Source organism: Aotus nancymaae, unplaced genomic scaffold, assembly GCF_030222135.1.
Source record: "Aotus nancymaae isolate 86718 unplaced genomic scaffold, 86718_ANA_hifiasm-v0.15.2.pri h1tg000006l, whole genome shotgun sequence".
Taxonomy (NCBI): domain Eukaryota; kingdom Metazoa; phylum Chordata; class Mammalia; order Primates; family Aotidae; genus Aotus; species Aotus nancymaae.
In genome coordinates this window covers 74,082,764-74,101,253 of record NW_026988417.1, presented here as the reverse complement: position 1 = coordinate 74,101,253, position 18,490 = coordinate 74,082,764, and the positions used below count along the sequence as shown (strand labels likewise).

Sequence of the window (18,490 nt, the reverse complement as noted above, 5' to 3'; positions counted from 1 at the left end):
CACAGCATGGCAGCTTACTTCTTCACAGCCAGCTGGATAAGCCCTTTACAGTTGGCTAAGATGAAGTCTTATATAAACTACACCAGAATGGCTTTCCATCATCATTGCTGTATTTTGTTGATGAGAAGCAAGTCACAGGTTCCCACTCCTGACTCACCAAGCCCTTTTGCTTCTCTGGTATTAGATTCCTGTTTAGGAATATTGGTCATGCTGGGTAGGTAAAGCTATGCATAAAACGTCTTGTACATCCATGCTCACAGCAGTGTTATTCACAGTAGCCAAAAGGTAAAAACAACCCAGTGTCCATCAATGGATGAATGGAAAAACAAAATGTAGTATATATATATGCAATGGGATATTATTCAGCCTTACAAATGAACTTTTGATACATGCTACAACAGGAATGAAGCTTGCAGACATTCGCCAGACTTAAAAAGACAAATGCTCCAGGACTCCTAGAATAGTACCTAGAGTAGTCAAATTCATAGAGACAGAAAGTAGAATGGAGATTGTCAGGGACAGGAGGGATGAGGGAACCCAGAGAGTATGTAATAGGTACAGAGTTCCAGTTTGGGAAGATTCTGGAGATAGATGGTGGTGATGGTTGTAAAACAATGGGACTATACTTATTGTTACTAAACTGCATACTTATAAATGGTTAAAATGGTGCATTTTGTGTTATAGATATTTTACTACAATTAAAAAAAAGAAGACCAGACACTGAGGCTGACTTGAAAGCATGTGTATAGGTGCCAGGCTACACTTCAGGTTCCAGACAGAATGCTGGGAGGAGGGAGAGGAGAGTAAGGGTTTTCTCATTTGTACATTATACTGCAGAAAAGAACAAGCTATGCCAAAGTCTTGTGACAAACGTTAATTAATCATTGTTAATCAACACTTGTAATTACCTAATTGATTGATTACTTGATGAGCCCTCAGTAGAGCATGTTCCCAGTGCTGTGGAAATATAGAGGGAACTCCCTTCAACTCCCTTACATGTTCTTGTTTACAGCTATAATCCTTAATCTTAAGTGCACATTATAATAACCTGTAATAAGAAGTACTGATGTCTGGGTCTAACCCCCAGATAGTCTAACTAAAGTGATTTGAGGCAAGAGCCCTGGGCATATGGATTTTAATACATATATATATTAAAAGCTCCTCTGCTGATTCTCATATGAAGACACCACTGAGAAGCATTTTGTCATAGGAGCAGGTTTTCCTGCTGCTGACGTCTCAAATACTTGGTTTGAAGATTTAAGAGCAGTACTAATTACAGACATGTAATGGAACTGTTTGCCATTTATACCTAATTACCCTGCCACACAGTGATGATCATGCTTGTCATTGAGTGTGTCAGACATACTGCTTTGTAAGTTTTGGCTGTTTTCAACATTTCATTGTTAAACCCTGTTCTTTAATGCTCATGGGAATAGCATCATCTACACAAACTTAAGTAAAAGAGAGAGAAATGTTTTGTTCTGAGCATGAAATAACAGCAGACAGAATTAATATACAACCGTATTTAATTATATGGGCAATAAGTAAAAGAACTGACAGAAGAAAGTCATGCTTATTTTATGACTTCCATGGGATGACCTCGTTTTTCTCATGCCAGTTTCTCAAATTATAAACTTATGCATTTATTAGGTTTTTTATTTTTGTTTCATCACTAAAAACAATTATCAGGGAATGGGGAAGAAAATAGAGATGTGTATCCTGTTTATTAAATGTGCATTGTTTATTAGGGTGAATTTATTATAGTGGAATTGACGTTTTCCAATTCCACTCTTGTCCTTGTACCCATAATTTTTAAATTGGGAGAAAGAATTTGAATGTCCTTTGGGTTTCTTAATTTTGTCAAGTTTCTAATGTGTGCAAAATAGAGTTCCAAATATTAAGTAATAAGAAAATGAAGAATGCATAGTCATACCTTTGAAGATCAGAGTCTCTTTGGGGAAATTATAATTTATTTTATATTTTTATGGGATTAATATTCTAAGAGATTGGCATACAAAGGAAGGTGGGCACATTCTTTACTTGGTGGGGTAGAAGAGAAAATCTTTAGCTGAGTTTTTAAGGAGGAATAGATTGTAGGAGACAAAGAGGCCTGGCACTGTGTGGTTTGGTGGGCCTGGGGTACCTCAAGTATGAGGAACCTGGACAGGCAGAGGTAATGCCTGGATTGTCAGGAGCATTACCATTTTGAAGTGGCCTCCTTCAATAAGTAAAGATAGATCTTAAGTATAAAGTTTTGTTTTTTTGTGTGTGCATGTTTTTGTTTGTTTTTTGTTTTTTGGGTTTTTAAAAAACTATTTTTGAGACGGAGTCTTGCTCTGTCTGTTTCCCAGGCTGGAGTGCAGTAGTGTGATCTCAGCTCATTGCAACCTCTGCCTCCCAAGCTCAGGAAGTTCTCCTGCCTCAGCCTTCTGAGTAACTGGGATTACAGGTGCCCACTGCCATGTCCGGCTAATTTTTGTATTTTTGGTAGAGATGGGGATTCACCGTGTTGGCCAGACTGGTTTAGAACTCCTGACCTCAGGTGATCTGCCTGCCTCGGCCTCCCAAAGTGCTGGGATTACAGGCGTGAACCACCGCACCTGTCCAGCATAGTTTAAAAATCTGTTCCAACTCAGCATTTAAGGCGTTGGTAACTTGCCTATTTATTATAGTGATAGCTAACCCTTATTCAGTATATTTTATGTACCAGGCACTGTTCTTAGTGCTTTATTTTGTTAACTAATTTAATTCTCATAGAAATCCTGTGACCTGTGCACTGTGTTTATTATTGTTTTACAGCTGAGGAAACTTAGAGGTTAAGTGACTTGCCTAAGCTTCTGCAGTTAGTAAGTGGCAGAAGTTGGAATAAAATCCTGGCATTCCAGCTCTACTAGATTTTGTGACCTTCACAAATATGCCTTGCCATATGTTTTCTAATTGCATGTGGATATAATTAAGCTATGAAATGAAATACAAGTAAAGTTGCTGCCTCTTATGCTCACAAAAAATCCTTGATAGATAAGGATGAAGGGAGGTGAAGGCTACTGGTCCCAGCTTTGCACTGAGCCTTATTCAAAGAAGGTTGCAAGATACATACTTTGACTTGAAAAAACAGCAGTGAGAACACAGGCCTCTAATATACAAGCCTGGAGGAGGAAGATTGAGAGCCTAATACAACAACTATAGGTAAACTTTGCCAAGTTAAACTTCCTGAAGCAACTTAGAGGATGAAAATTTACTGCTTCAAGAAATGCTGACTGTGTAAGTTAGGGTTCCCAAAATGATTACAAAAGGATTACTGCTGCCACCTCAAATGGGTAAGAATTCAAGATCCAGCCCCACTGGAGGAACTTTGAACTGGGCAGAGGATCTTGTCATTGCCTCCTTGTTGTTCTATGGTTTCCATAACTTTTCTCATTCCACTCTTTCCCCCAGAAAAACTTCTACCATTTCCTGCTACTACTACTGCCATTTAATGTCATTAGCACGTTATTTAAGTTAATGTGCATAATATTCCTTTGAAGTAAGCATAATTACTGTGCCCTATTCACAGATGAGAAGTATGAGATTCAGAAAGGCGAAGTTACTTGTCCAAGATGATGAACTGAGGATGGTGTTGCTTACTCTGGCAGCACGTATGCTAAAATTGAAGCTAGGAAGTGCCAGAGTTGATATTTCAACCTAAGATGTTCTGATTCCAAAGTCATACACACATTTTGTAAAGTTAATTTTTAATTGGAGTACACAAAAAATAAACTGAACATACCCCTGTGACCACCAAAATTATCAGAAAATAGAACATTATCAGCACCTTGGAAGCCCTTCATGCCTCTTTCAATTTCTACCCATTATCTACCTTAAAGGGAGCTATTATTTGCACTACTCTTACCAGAGGCACTACTTTTTACCTATTGTTAAAATGTATTTAATGGAAGTATGGAGTATATACTCTAAAGACTCTGGCTTCTTTTGTTCCTATAGTGAGATTCATTTATATTATTGTATGTAACAGAGGTTCACTAATTGTCATTGCTATATAGTATTTATTGTATGACTGTACACAATCTGTTCATTCTATGACTTATAGGCATTTGGTTAATTCTGGTATTTAGCAGTTATAAATAATGCCATGATGAACATTTTTGTACGTGTATTATAGTGCATATAAATTATGATGGGTATAAACCTAGGGGTGAAGTTACTGAGTAGTACATTATATCCAAGTTTAAGATAGATTGCCAAATAATTTTCCAAAGTGGCTAAACAGATATATATTCCCACCAACACATATTTGTATTAAATTGCTTCACGTGTTCAATAGCATTCAGTCAGTATTTTTCATTTTGGGCCATTCCACTGGGTATTTTGTGGTATCTCAGCATCCTTTTAGTTTTCTTTTCCTTGATAATTAACAATGGTGAGCACTTTTCAATGTATATATTTTCTATTGAGGTCCGTTTATCTCTCATAGCTCTGCAGTACAACTGTTGTCAAAAATCAGGAATCTATGCATGTGTACGTCAATTTTAAATTTTATTTTCTGTTCCAGAAGTCTTTTTTTTTAATTCTTTTAGTTTTTAAAATTATTATTATACTTTAAGTTCTAGGATACATGTGTAGCGCATGTAGGTTTGTTACATAGGTATACACATGCCATGGTTGTTTGCTGTACCCATCAACCCATCATCTACACTAGGTATTTCTCTTAATGCTATCCCTCCCCTAGTCCCCGACCCTCCAATAGGCCCCAGTGTGTGATGTTATCCACCCCATGTCCATGTGTTCTCATTGTTCAGTTCCCACTTATGAGTAAGAACTTGCAGTGTTTAGTTTTTTGTTCTTGTGTTAGTTTGCTGAGAATGACAGTTTCCAGCTTCATCCATGTCCCTGCAATGGACATGAACTCATCCTTTTTTATGGCTACATAGTATTCCATGGTGTATATGTGCCACATTTTCTTTATCCAGTCTGTCATCAATGAGCATTTGGGTTGGTTCCAAGTCTTTGCTGTCGTAAACAGTGTTGCAATAAATACATGTACATGCATCTTTATAGCAGAATGATTTATAATCCTTTGGGTATATATCCAGTAATGGGATTGCTGGGTCTAATGGTATTTCTGGTTTGAGATCCTTGAGGAATTGCCACACTGTCTTCCACAATGGTTGAACTAATTTACACTCCCACCAACAGTGTAAAAGTGTGCCTATTTCTCCACATCGCCTCCAGAATCTGTTGTTTCCTGATTTTTTAATGATTGCCATACTAACTGGCATGAAATGGTATCTGATTGTGGTTTCGATTTGCATTTCTCTAAGACCAGTGATGATGAGCTTTTTTTCATATATTTGTTGGCTGCATAAATGACTTCTTTTGAGAAGTGCCTGTTCATGTCCTTCAGCCACTTTTTGATGGGGTTGTTGGTTTTTTTCTTGTAAATTTGTTTAAGTTCTTTATAGATTCTGGATAGTAGCCCTTTGTTAGATGGACAGATTGCAAAAATGTTCTGCCATTCTGTAGGTTGTCTATTTATTCTGATGATAGTTTCTGTTGCTGTGCAGAAGCTCTTTAGTTTAATTAGATCCCATTTGTCAATTTTGGCTTTTGTTGCCATTGCTTTTGGTGTTTTAGTCATAAAGTCTTTGCCCATGCCTATGTCCTGAACTGTATTGCCTATGTTTTATTCTAGGGGGTTTTATGGTTTTAGATCTTACAGTTAAGTCTTTAATTGATCTCAAGTTAATTTTTGTATAAGGCATAAGAAAGTGATCCAGTTTCAGTTGTCTGCATATGGCTAGCCAGTTTTCCCAACACCATTTATTAAATAGGGAATCCTTTCCCCATTGCTTGTTGTTTTCAGATTTGTCAAAGATCAGATGGTTGTAGATGAGCAGTGTTATTTCTGAGGCCTCTATTCTGTTCCATTAGTTTATATATCTGTTTTGGCACCAGTACCATGCTGTTTTGGTTACTGTAGCTTTGTAGTATAGTTTGAAGTGAGGTAGCATTATGTTTCCAGCTTTGTTATTTTTGCTTAGAATTATCTTGGCTCATAATCTGCCCACCTCAGCCTCCCAAAATGCTGAGATTACAGGTGTAAGCCACCGTACCCAGCCTGATTTAAGCTAACTCTTGAATATGATTCCTTCATGTATTGTTTCAGCTCAATTATTTCTCTTTCTTCAGTATCCCAGATTATACATATGTTCAACTTCTCTATTATGCCTCACAGATCTCTTATGTTTTGATTTTTACTTTCATATTTTGCTTTGTTTTCCATCCTAGATTCTCTCTAATCTTCTATAAATATATTCTACCTGCCTATATTTAGTTTATAATTATTTTCAGCTGCATTGAAGAGATCGAGATCATCCTGGCCAACATGGTGAAACCCCATCTCTACTAAAAATACAAAAATTAGCTGCGCGTGGTGGTACATGCTTGTAGTCCCAGCTACTCAGGAGACTGAGGCAGGAGAATCACTTGAACGCAGGAGGCAAGGTTGCAGTGAGCTAGGATCATACCACTGCACTCCAGCCTGGCAACAGAGCAACTCCATCTCAACAAACAAACAAACAAACAAACAAACAAACAAACAAAGAGTTAGCTTAAATCAATTAAAAGACATCAAGCACAGACAAGATTCATTATAAACTCTGCATGAAATAAATACAAAGAAAACCATATCTAGGCCTACCATAGTCCATTTGCTGAAAACTGAATACAATGAGAAAACTCTAAAAAAAAAAGGCGTTATTTTTAAATGACTAACTTACTCTTCAGCAGAAATAACAGAAGCCAGAACATAGTAGCATACCTTCGAAGTGCTTCAAAGAGCCTGTTTCACTATCTTTACCCAGTGGAAATCACCTTCAAAAATGAAGGCAAAAGGAAGATATTTTCAAAATGTTTTTTCATTGGCAACAGATTCATAACAGGGAGATGGGAGTTTTATCTGTAAGCCCCTGCCTGGGGCTGCTGCCTTTCTTTCAATGATGTCCTGCCCAGAGAGGAGCAATCTAAAGAGGCATTCTGTCTACAGCAGCTTTGTGGAGCTGTAGTGGGCTGAAGTTCACCCAGTTCGAACTTTCTGGTGACTTTCTTTACAATGTGAGGAGAAAACTGCCTACTCAAGCCTCAGTAATGTCAGACGCCCCTCCTCACACCAAGCTAGAGCATCGCAGGTCAACTTAAGACTGCTGTGCTGGCAGCAAGAATTTCAAGCTGGTGGATCTTAGCTTTCTGGGCTTCATGGGGGTAGGATCCACTGAGGTAGACCCCTTAGCTCCCTGGCTTCAGCCCCCTTTTCAGTAGAGTGAATGATTCTTTCTTGCTGGCTTGCAGGCACCACTGAAGTATGAAAATAACTCCTGCAGCTAGCTTGGTATCTGCCCAAATGACCACCCAGTTTTGTGCTTGAAACTCAGGGCCCTGGTGGCGTAGGCCAAAGGGAATCTCTTGGTCTCCTGGGTTGTGAACACTGTGGGAAACACGTAGTATCTGGGCCTGAGTGCACTGTTCCTCATGACCTCCCTTGGCTAGGGGAGGGAATTCCTCAACCACTTGCATTTCCTGGGTAAGACGACACCCTGCCCTGCTCAGCTTGCCATCTGTGGGCTGCACCCACTGTCTAACCAGTCCCAGTGAGATGAATTGGGTACCTCAGTTGGAAATGTAGAAATCACTTGCCTTCTGAGTTGATCTTGCTGGGAGCTGCAGACTGGAGCTATTCCTATTTGACCATCTTTCCAGCCACTCTGCAGAAGTCTTTTTATCCATCATTGGGCCAGTAGTATATATACTCTCAATTATTTTCATTCATAACAATTTTTGATACCTATTACTTTAAGTGTTCCAATTTTGTTATTACTCTTCAGTGTTTTGAAGCTATTCTTTGGCCTTTTTAGTATTAGCTTGTCAATTTTCGTAATTTTTTTGAAAATCGATTGGGATTTCACTGAACCTGATCAACTTGAATATAATTAACATAAATAAAAATATCATCTTCTAATCTATGACTGTGGTATATTCCTCCATGTGGTTAGGTTTTCTCTCATTCTTTTAATAATATTTTGTACTCTTCTATATGGACATCTTACTTATATCTGTTAGATATAATCCTTTATAGTTGATATAATTTTAAATTATTTTAAATTGTTATTATTAATTGTTTAATACTGGAATATAGAAATACAATTAAATTTGTATACTGACTTTAAATCAAATGAGAATTGTTGAAATCACCTGTTAATATTGGTGGTTTACCTGTATTTTGTTTTGAATTTTTCACATACATAATCATAGCTTTCTGGGCTCCATGGGGTATGTATGATATGTATTTTTCACATACATAATCATAGTTTTCTGGGCTCCAGCTGGCTTATTCTATTAATTAGAGAGATATGTTAAAATCTTCCAAAATCATTGTGGGAGACTTTTTCTTCTTTTAATTTTGCCGAATTTGCTCCATGTATTTTGATGCTTTCTTATTAAGTGCATATATATTAGAATATTTAGATATTTTTCATGATATAAATATGAAATATTCCTCTTTATTTCTAGAAATATGTTTTTCATTAAGGTCTACTTTCCTGTATCAGAGAAAAATTTATTTTTAATTGATGTTTACATAGTATGTCTTTTTCCACCTTTTTATTTTCAGCCTTTCTATACATTATCTTTAAGGGATGTATCTTATTAGCAGTATACACTTATCGTTTCCTTTTAAATTTTATTTTACTAGTTTGACAATCTTGTCTTTATTTTGGGTATTTGCTATATTTGTCTCTGATGTAAATATAAAATATTTGGGTTTAAATCTAATATCTCCCACTTATTCAGTTTCTTTTTCTGTTTGCCATGTTTTGAGGATTCAGTAATTATATATTTTAATTCCATTTTATCCTTGTTAGCTTTTATTTATTTATTTTATTTAATCTTTTTGAGATGGAGTTTTGCTCTTGTTGCTCAGGCTGGAGTGCAATGGCACAATCTTGGCTCACTGCAAACTCCGCCTTCTGGGATCAAGTGATTCTCCTGCCTCAGCCTCCCAAGTAGCTGGGATTACAGGGGCCCACCGCAATGCCTGGCTAATTTTTGTATTTTCAGTAGAGATGGGGTTTGCCAGGCTGGTCTCAAAATCCTGACCTCAAGTGATTCACCCACCTTGGCCTCCCAAAGGGCTGGGATTACAGGTGTGAGCCAGCATGCCTGGCCTATCCTTGTTAGCTTTCTAGTTAAACATTCTTGACTAATCTTTCAGGCCTCACTATAAATTATGGCATCCATCCTTAATTTACTAAATTTTTAACATAGGTTAGTACTTTTATCAATTGGTGGACCTTACATTATGTTAACTCCATTTATTGTTCCTGCAGTTTTGGCTGTTTTCTACATTTGTTTATTACATATTTCACACTGCACATGGCATTATTATTGCTCTTTGATAAATACAAGCTTTCTTTAGTCACCCACAGATTTATGTTTTCCATTGCTCTTTCTTCCTTCTAACATCTGCCAGTTTCTTCTGTCTGGAGCTCTTCACTGTTATGAATCTGTTGCCAATGAAAATACATTTTGAAAATATCTTCCTTTTGCCTTCATTTTTGAAGGTGATTTCCACTGGGTAAAGATAGTGAAACAGGCTCTTTGAAGCACTTCGAAGGTATGCTACTGTGTTCTGGCTTCTGTTATTTCTGCTGAAGAGTAAGTCAGTCATTGAAAAATAATGCCTTTTTTTTTTTAGAATTTTCTCATTGTATTCAGTTTTCAGCAAATTGACTATGGTAGGCCTAGATATGGTTTTCTTTGTATCTAATTCATGCAGAGTTTATAATGAATCTTGTCTGTGCTTGATGTCTTTTAATTGATTTAAGCTAACTCTTTGTTTGTTTGTTTGTTTGTTTGTTTGTTTATTTGTTGAGATGGAGTATTGCTCTGTTGCCAGGCTGGAGTGCAGTGGTATGATCCTAGCTCACTGCAACCTTGCCTCCTGCATTCAAGTGATTCTCCTGCCTCAGTCTCCTGAGTAGCTGGGACCACAGGCATGTACCACCATGTGCTGCTAATTTTTGTATTTTTAGTAGAGATGGGGTTTCACCATGTTGGCCAGGATGATCTCAATCTCTTCACCTCATAATCTGCCCACCTCAGCCTCCCAAAATGCTGAGATTACAGGTGTAAGCCACCGTACCCAGCCTGATTTAAGCTAACTCTTGAATATGATTCCTTCATATATTGTTTCAGCTCAATTATTTCTCTTTCTTCAGTATCCCAGATTATACATATGTTCAACTTCTCTATTATGCCTCACAGATCTCTTATGTTTTGATTTTTGCTGTTATATTTTGCTTTGTTTTCCATCCTAGATTCTCTCTAATCTTCTATAAATATATTCTACCTGCCTATATTTAGTTTATAATTATTTTCAGCTGCATTTTATCAGATTTTAAACTGATCTTTTGAGTTTCAAGCTTCAGATATTGTGTTTTTCAGTTTTAGAGTTTCCATTTGATTTTTTTTAAGATATATGTTTTTACTGATATCTCTGTTTTTCCTTAAAGCATAGTGCTTATAGTTAAAGTCTGCGTCTGATAGCTGCAATATACTGATCTACTATGGTTCTGTTTCTATTGTCTTTTTTCTCTTTGTCCTTAGTCATTTGGCCTTTTCTCTTAGTATGCCTGGTAACTTCTAATGTCATGACAGATATTTCTTATTAAAAAAACTGGAGAAACTTTGAGTGTCTAGATTTTGTGAACTTCCTATGGAGAATATTTACTTTTACTTCTGGCAGGCAGTTAGACTAGTAGCTGATAGCTGTAACCAAACTAGTGTTTTGTTTATTTGGTAGCTGTGTTTTTGAAAGCTATCCTGTTTTGCTTAGTTCTTACTCCTAGGCTGCAGCCCTCCAGATGTCCCATCTGAAATCCTGGGTGTTTACCTGAGATTCTGGTTTACCTGGGATTCTGGTAAACACCCAGGATTTCAGATGGGACATCTGAAGGGCTTAATCCTAGGAGTAAGAACTAACCATCCCATCATCTCACTTCTTGGTGTGCTTTGAACACTAACTTTTTTCTTTGAGATAGCCAAACTATGTTAAGTAGCTGCTTGCAAAGCAGCAAATGCCTTGAAGGAAATGCAGAGCAGAATGTCAGCCTCCTGTTCTCTTGTAGGTCATGACTCTAAGTTGTTGCTATGTTGCTAGATCTTCAATACTTTCAACATATTTTCTATCTAATCACCTTTTGGTGGTTTTGTGGGAACAAGAAGACTTGTGCTGATAATAGCTGGCCTGTCACAGTTGTAATGTTTATGTTTTTAATCACTGCTGCATGCTGCCCTTAAACAGAAAGCTCAAGAAAAGATAATTATTCAAAAATTTATAATCTTCTTTTGAGAAAAATTCAGAGATAATTTTACTAATTAAAGACTATTACAGTATGTTTACACACTAAGTTATAAAAGTCTGGGAACTTTTTGAGGCCATGGATCATGTTTAATTTTTATGTCCTAAGTAAGTGCTTAATGACATTTTAGAAACAGAACAGATGTGAATATAAGAACTCTAGGAGTCCAAAGAAAAAGAAAGGACTGTATAAGCTACAGCATCCATTTAAACTTATGAGGGGTTTCTTGGTGGATGTATAAGGTTTGGAAAGGTTGAGGGGTTAAAAGTAAGTTAAGTCAAAAAAGAAAACATGTTCCATTTCTTAAGGTAAAGTTCAAAGTTAAGAATACCAGCTTATCTATAATAGAAAATTTGCTTGAGGGACTAAGTAATGGATAGATAGAGTGGAGCCATGTTGTAGAAAATGGTGAATACCGGGTTGTAGGATATTGATTTTCTTCTATGGGCAAAAGAGTCTTTTTGAGTACTTCCACGGAATGTTGGCAGAAGTTAAACCAAAAAAGAAATAAATAAAAAATACACTGAAGCTTGCAAAATACTGGTAAAGAGATTTGTTTACTGCAAGACTTCTTTGAATCTTTAAAGTGTGCATTGTAAATTTCCAAAGTTGCTTAAACTTAGCACACTTTGCTTTTAGAGAAACAGTGTTTCTTGGAACATAGTTTGGAAAATTGGGATGTGTGGGCATTGAGGAAACACTGACTGGAATATTATACTAACATATAAAGTCTGTGAAAGCTGGAGCTTCTTGATACTGTTCAGTTCTACTAGTTGTACTAAGAGGATTACCTAGCAAAGATATGTTCTCAATATATATTAAGTGAGTTAACTTTAGTGGATAAAAATGAATGGGATGAGCATGAAATCCATTTTTTGATTTTTTTTAAAGCGAGAATAATCTGATAATACAGTACAGATGGATTTTAAGGGAAATAGGCTAGAAGCTTAAATCCAAGAAAAGAAACTTTGAAGGTTGTCCAGACCTAACATTTGTTCTTGGACTGTGGTGGCATCCTTGAAAATGGGAAATAAAATGGGTAACAGTGATACTTTTTAAAGAGAATTGATAAGATTTGGTAATAGATTAGATGAAAGTTCTGGAGGCACTCAAAGAATTTGAATAGCTTTGAGTCACTGGAGGGAAGAAGAAATTTCTTTGTACAAGACTTCATACTGTTTTCTTCATGTAGCCTGATGATCTGATGGATAGAGCCATGAAAGAATTATTTAATTTCATTAAGTCTTACTTTTTGTTTGAAAACTTTTTGTGTAGAAAAGATCACCAGTTTCCAAACAGTAATTGAGAGAGAGTTTGAATGAAAAATACAGAAAAAAATATTTACAAAATCATGCGGGGTTTTTTGATCAAGATTAAATATATTGTGCAGATTCTGACATAGCCCATAGAGCATCTTTTCTTTTGGTGCAATAATTTTGTGATATCTATATATAAAGAATTTTAATTAAAACATTTTAAATTTATGTTAATGAAGATTGAGTAACTATTTTGAGCTACATCTTTTCCAAAATAAAGCAGAGAGTTATAAAAATATCAACAAGTAGAACTTGGATTTAAGGAATGAATGGGGCTGTGAGATTGGAAATGTTAGTTCTGTCTAGTTCACACATATCTAGAGTAAAACCTAGTCAAACCTAGACTATCACCATCACCACCTATGGCTGATCAAACCTACCAGCCCCAAGAGCTTTCTCTCTTAGAAGCTTTTTCCCTTAGAAGAGAAAATGGGATGGAATGGAAGCAGCCCAGACTTCAGACTGACCTACTTAGTTTTAAATCCCATGAAAAATAAGTTGTTTCTTACTTCTTAGTCTACTTCTTCATAAAATAGGAATAGTAATTATCTCATAATATGGTCATGAGGATTAAATAAAATATAAATAACTAGTACTATAGGCTCTATGCATACATGAATACACCAATGAGTGAAGACTGTGTTGTAATCTCTTAAATACAACTCCTTTATATCCACGAGATTTGCTTTCCATCTAAAAAATCATGTGTCCATTAGTAGTGCATCTATGGATCTTGAGAAATCCTACATTTCTGGTGATGGCAGTTAAGCACAATAATAATATTGGTGTCATAATGACTACCAGAATAATATTCAAAACATTGTCATAGGTTTTCCATGTAAGTTTGGTAGTTATAAGGGTGAAGTGTTTGGTGGGGTTAGAAAAAAATGTCCTTGCTAGAAAGTTAAAATTTTGTAGGTAATATTATAAAGAATCAGAATAAAGTGAATCTAAATAGTAAAACATGATTTTCATTAATTGTAACTAACATCTCCTTTTCATTATACCAGCGAGAAGAAGCTCATTACAGATGCCCTTAATAAAAATCAGTTTCTGAAAAGACTGGATCCTCAGCAAATCAAAGACATGGTGGAATGCATGTATGGGAGAAACTATCAGCAAGGGAGTTACATTATTAAGCAGGGAGAACCAGGAAACCATATCTTTGTGCTGGCAGGTGGGTTCGACAGATTTTTCCAGTTATTATATAATAAATATTTTGCCTATTATGATTTTTTGCAAACATTTATAAAAATGTGAAACTAGTTGCTCTATTTGTAGAAAATGTAACATATTGAATTCATGAAGTAGCAAGATTATTGATCTAATCATGATGATGGTAATACTTGATATGTGCTGAATGATTTTTATGTATCAGGTATCCTATTGAACACTTGATAGAGAGATCTCATTTTATCTTCTCACCAACCCTGTAAGGCAAGTTCTGGTTTTTCCATGTTACTAACGTGAACTATGTCTCAGAGAGAGTAATGCCACACAGCTCATAAGCAGTAGAGGTAAAATGCACATGTAGGCAATTTGACTGAAGAATCCTTCTAATCACAATACCACTCACTCAAAAAGTGTTTTTATTCAAAATACTGCTGTTTAAGTTAACATTTTAAGATAATACACCTGGAAAAAAAGAAAACAATTATTATTTTGGTTCTGGAAAATTTTTTAGTTTTATACCAATGCTTTAAAAACATAATTTAGGTACATTTGACCAACACACAAATCAAATGATACGTCTTACAATTAAAACTGGTGTTTTTAGAATCATTTAAATGGTTTCCTTTATCTATGATAATTTGAACATGCTTACATTTTGGGAAGATTATAATGATTAGATTAGGCAAAGGATTTATTTTTGTGATTTAGAGATCTTAAAATGACTATTCAGTGTTTTTCTTTTTTATACATCAAAGCAAAAAAAGTATCTTAACAGGGATTAAAGTTATAGAACATTTTGTCACATTCTGGCACAACTTTTTGAGTTTTAGGGAAAAAAGTTAAAACTGGCTTACGCAGAAGGAGTAATAAATGGAGGTATGCTTTTTATTTTGCAGTATAGTTCCTGATAATCTAAATAATGCTTTTATTCTTGTTCCTTTGGGGCCTTAAGTATGAGGCAGAAGTTGTCTATGTAAACAAATTAATAAACATATATTATTCTATTTATAGTATATAAAAGATTGTTTTTATATACTTTGATTATTTGAACATGCTAATTTTATGATTATTTATCAATCTGCCATATATATTTTTGTAGGTACCTTTAAAATTATGCAGTCATTCACAAGTAATCATTCTACTTAACTAATGAGTTATAGTCTTAATTTAGCCAGCCTTCAATTTTTTAGGGACAAGTTTTCTCTCTTGCAACTTTTCTCTTAGCCATTTTAACTTCTGTTTTAGCAACACTAGAGTATTGTGGCAAAAGAAGATGGGTCATTAAGTCAACAAATATTTATGGAACTTCCTAGGAGAGGATAAGAAACTGATGTTAGCCTATCTTGTCTCTTCCCAAGTAGTTCTGATGAAAGGCCCAGGGAGAGAAGAGGTTGAACACAAGTCAGTATCAAAATAGCTATTGAGATCAGGACTATGGCACACATGGAAGTGAAAATTGGAAGTTTTCTTATTTGAATTAATTACAGTGTCACCTAAGGACTGAATTGCCTGGTTTAATTATCTGGTTGAGCAAATTAATTTTATAATTAAAAATATTTCCTTTATGAAACATAGCATGAATAGCAAATAGTAAAAGCATATTTAGCTTAAACTTTTGATATTCCATATAATCCTTCAGCATTGCTCAGGTATCATGAGCTGTAACCAATTTCAAGAAAAAAACTTGAAATACATTAAGATTCGTGATATCAAATGGACAGTACCACTAAGTGGCTTTGATAGAATAGAATTTAGATAATGAGAAATTTTGAATTGCATGTCTAACCTGTAGGATTTGGAGCCACAACTGAGTGGTTTTTTTTCCCTGCTAATATAAATTATATCAGACTAAGTATGTTTTCTCTTTTGTCCTCTCTATGGCTTTGACACTTGGAACAGTTTTCAGCACAACATAGGTGGTCAGATCAGTTTTGCTGAATGAGTGGATGGACAGAGATGACCCAGAGCTATTTAGTGGTGAATTAGGAAAAAGAAAGACTAATTCTTTAAGGAAAGGAGACATTGCCCCACCATTTTTTTTTCCTCTGAGAACTTACATCTTTTTCGCTTATGCTTTTAGTTGGTTAAAGTTTTGTTTGTATTTGTTCAAAGCCAAAGAAGAGTCAAGCTGCCAAGGCAAAAAAATAGTGAAGGGGTTGCCCAGTTCTGCCTCTCTCTTCCTCCAGTCTTTGCCTAGGTAAAGATAAGTGCCAAATGCTCTTCTTAGTGATTTTCATTTGTAACTGTTATGTATTACATTTAAATAAATGAGAGGTTAGATAACAATTGATATACTACGAAGCAACTCGCCCAAGGTCACATAGGCAAAAACAGGTTGAATTAGGACACAACCAGGCAGTCTGATTCCAGGTCTGATCTACTTACTGGTTATGACAGATTGTCATTCCATCAGTATGAATAACTGCTCTGTGTTTTTAAGACATACAGTGATGGTTGAGCTCCTCATAAAAAAGAAATAGTTTCATGTATTACATTTCTCATAGGTTATAATGAATTTTAAACAAAACACTTGCCATCCACTGCTTCAGGAAAAGAACATTGTAAAAATAATAATATTAATAATGGCTAACACTTACATAGCATTTACTATGCACTAGTCATTGTCCTAAGTTCCTTACTTATATTAACTTATTTCATTCTCACCACTGTCAAATAATAATAATTATTATTATTATCGTCCTCATTGTCAATGAGGAACTTCAGACAGATAGAGTAAGTTTCTTAAGATGACCCAGCTAATAGTAAGTGGCAGAGGTTTTTTCATTCTGCGCTTTTAACTGGTATATTATAATGAGAATCATAAAATATCTTACCTGTATACTTTGTGTGCTTTGTGTGATTGTTTTATTTTTCTAATTTATGGTATCTACATGGATTTTGATTATTTGTGTGGGTGTTTTAAAAATTCTACTTGATAGAGGGTCGACTAGAGGTGTTCCAGGGGGAGAAGTTGCTGTCATCCATTCCTATGTGGACCACATTTGGGGAGCTTGCCATTTTATACAACTGTACAAGGACTGCCTCTGTTAAAGGTAATAAAAGAGGAAATGATCCATCTTTGAACTGTTGTGCCATGTTAAAGATAATCTAGTTCAGTCACATTTGCACCCTGATCCAGAGTCTTTTTTTCTCCTATTTTACCCCATATGTTCTTATAATACAAATGCTATGCCTATTAAGGGATTTATATTGAAGCATTTACCTATATAATTTAAGATAAAAAGAACTTTTCTGGATACCTGTGTATATAATGTAAGACGACTTTGAACTGTTTACAATAGTAAAGACATGGAATCAACCCAAATGACAGCAATAGACTGGGTAAAGAAAATGTGGTACATATACATTATGGAATGCTACACAGCCATAAAAAGGAAAGAGATTATGTTCTTTGCAGGGACATGGATGGATCTGGAAGCCATTATCCTTAGCAAACTAACATAGGAACAGAAAACCAAACACTGCGTGTTCTCACTTATAAGTGGGAGTTGAACAATGAAAACACATGGACACAGGGAAGGGAACATCACACACTGGAGCCTGATCGGGAGGGGTGGGGGGTAGGACATCATGATAAATAGCTAATGTATTCGGGGCTAAATACCTAGGTGATGAGTTGATAGGTACAGCAAACCACCATGGCACACATTTATCCATGAAGCAAACCTGCATGCCCTGCACATGTATCCCAGAACTTTAAATTAAATAAAAATAAATATAAAAACGTTTTTTTCTGCCAAAAACAATGGCTTTAAGCTGACTGATTCCAATATTTGCTTTAATTGCCACTTCACATTTTACTATGTAGACTTATGCCTTTGGCTCATCAAGAATGTTTGCTTTCTAGCTAGTCTCAATGAGATTCTGACCATATTATAAGCCAGAAAAATTAATTAAACCAATGAAAATGTGTATATATCAAAAGGAATAAGAATTAGAGTAATTAGAATTTTCATGAATGACTTTGGGATTGGATTACTTTATTTGCTTTTCTTTAGATTTCTGTTTTATTGACTTTACAGCAATCTAGAACCTTGTAATTAAGGACTGAATCTGAGGGTGAGAAGGAACATGGAAATTGACATTGAAATGATCTCGGAAACACATATATATGATGTTTTTCAGTGTTTGGGACTGGGTTATATGTGTTAGCTTTGCTGAGGTATTTGATTAAAATGTAGATTCTGGGGCTCTACTCCCAACCTGGATCAGAGTCTCTGGCAATGGAGCCCAGGGATCTTGTATTTCCAACAAGAATATCAGGATGATTCCAATTTAAAGTTTGTTAATCCAGAGCTTTGGGTTTTACCCTATTTTGTAGACTTTGATTATTCTTTTTTTAAAAAATTATACAACCACAATTTCATCTAGATTTTTAAGAGCCACCATTTCTGCCCCACTTTCTTTTTAAATTTTATACTTGCCTTTAAGTCTTTCCTGTAAAAAAAATTGTCTCAAAAACTTTCTTTTATAGTCTCTTTCAAGTAATTTGTATGCATTTTACACAAAAGTAACTGTAAAGATTCTTAAATAATATGTAGCTTCTTTAGCAATAGTGTCTGAACAACA

General features: G+C 35.4%; 1 protein-coding gene across 1 annotated transcript in view; it reads left to right on the top strand.

Annotated features, from left to right (window-relative positions):
- PRKG2 (protein kinase cGMP-dependent 2) overlaps positions 1 to 18,490 on the top strand; it is a 113,382-nt gene that overhangs the window by 17,712 nt on the left and 77,180 nt on the right. The window contains exons 3-4 of the mRNA XM_021669634.2: positions 13,738 to 13,904; positions 16,840 to 16,953. Of these exons, the coding sequence (XP_021525309.1) occupies positions 13,738 to 13,904; positions 16,840 to 16,953 (281 nt within the window). The remainder of the gene's footprint in view (positions 1 to 13,737; positions 13,905 to 16,839; positions 16,954 to 18,490) is intronic.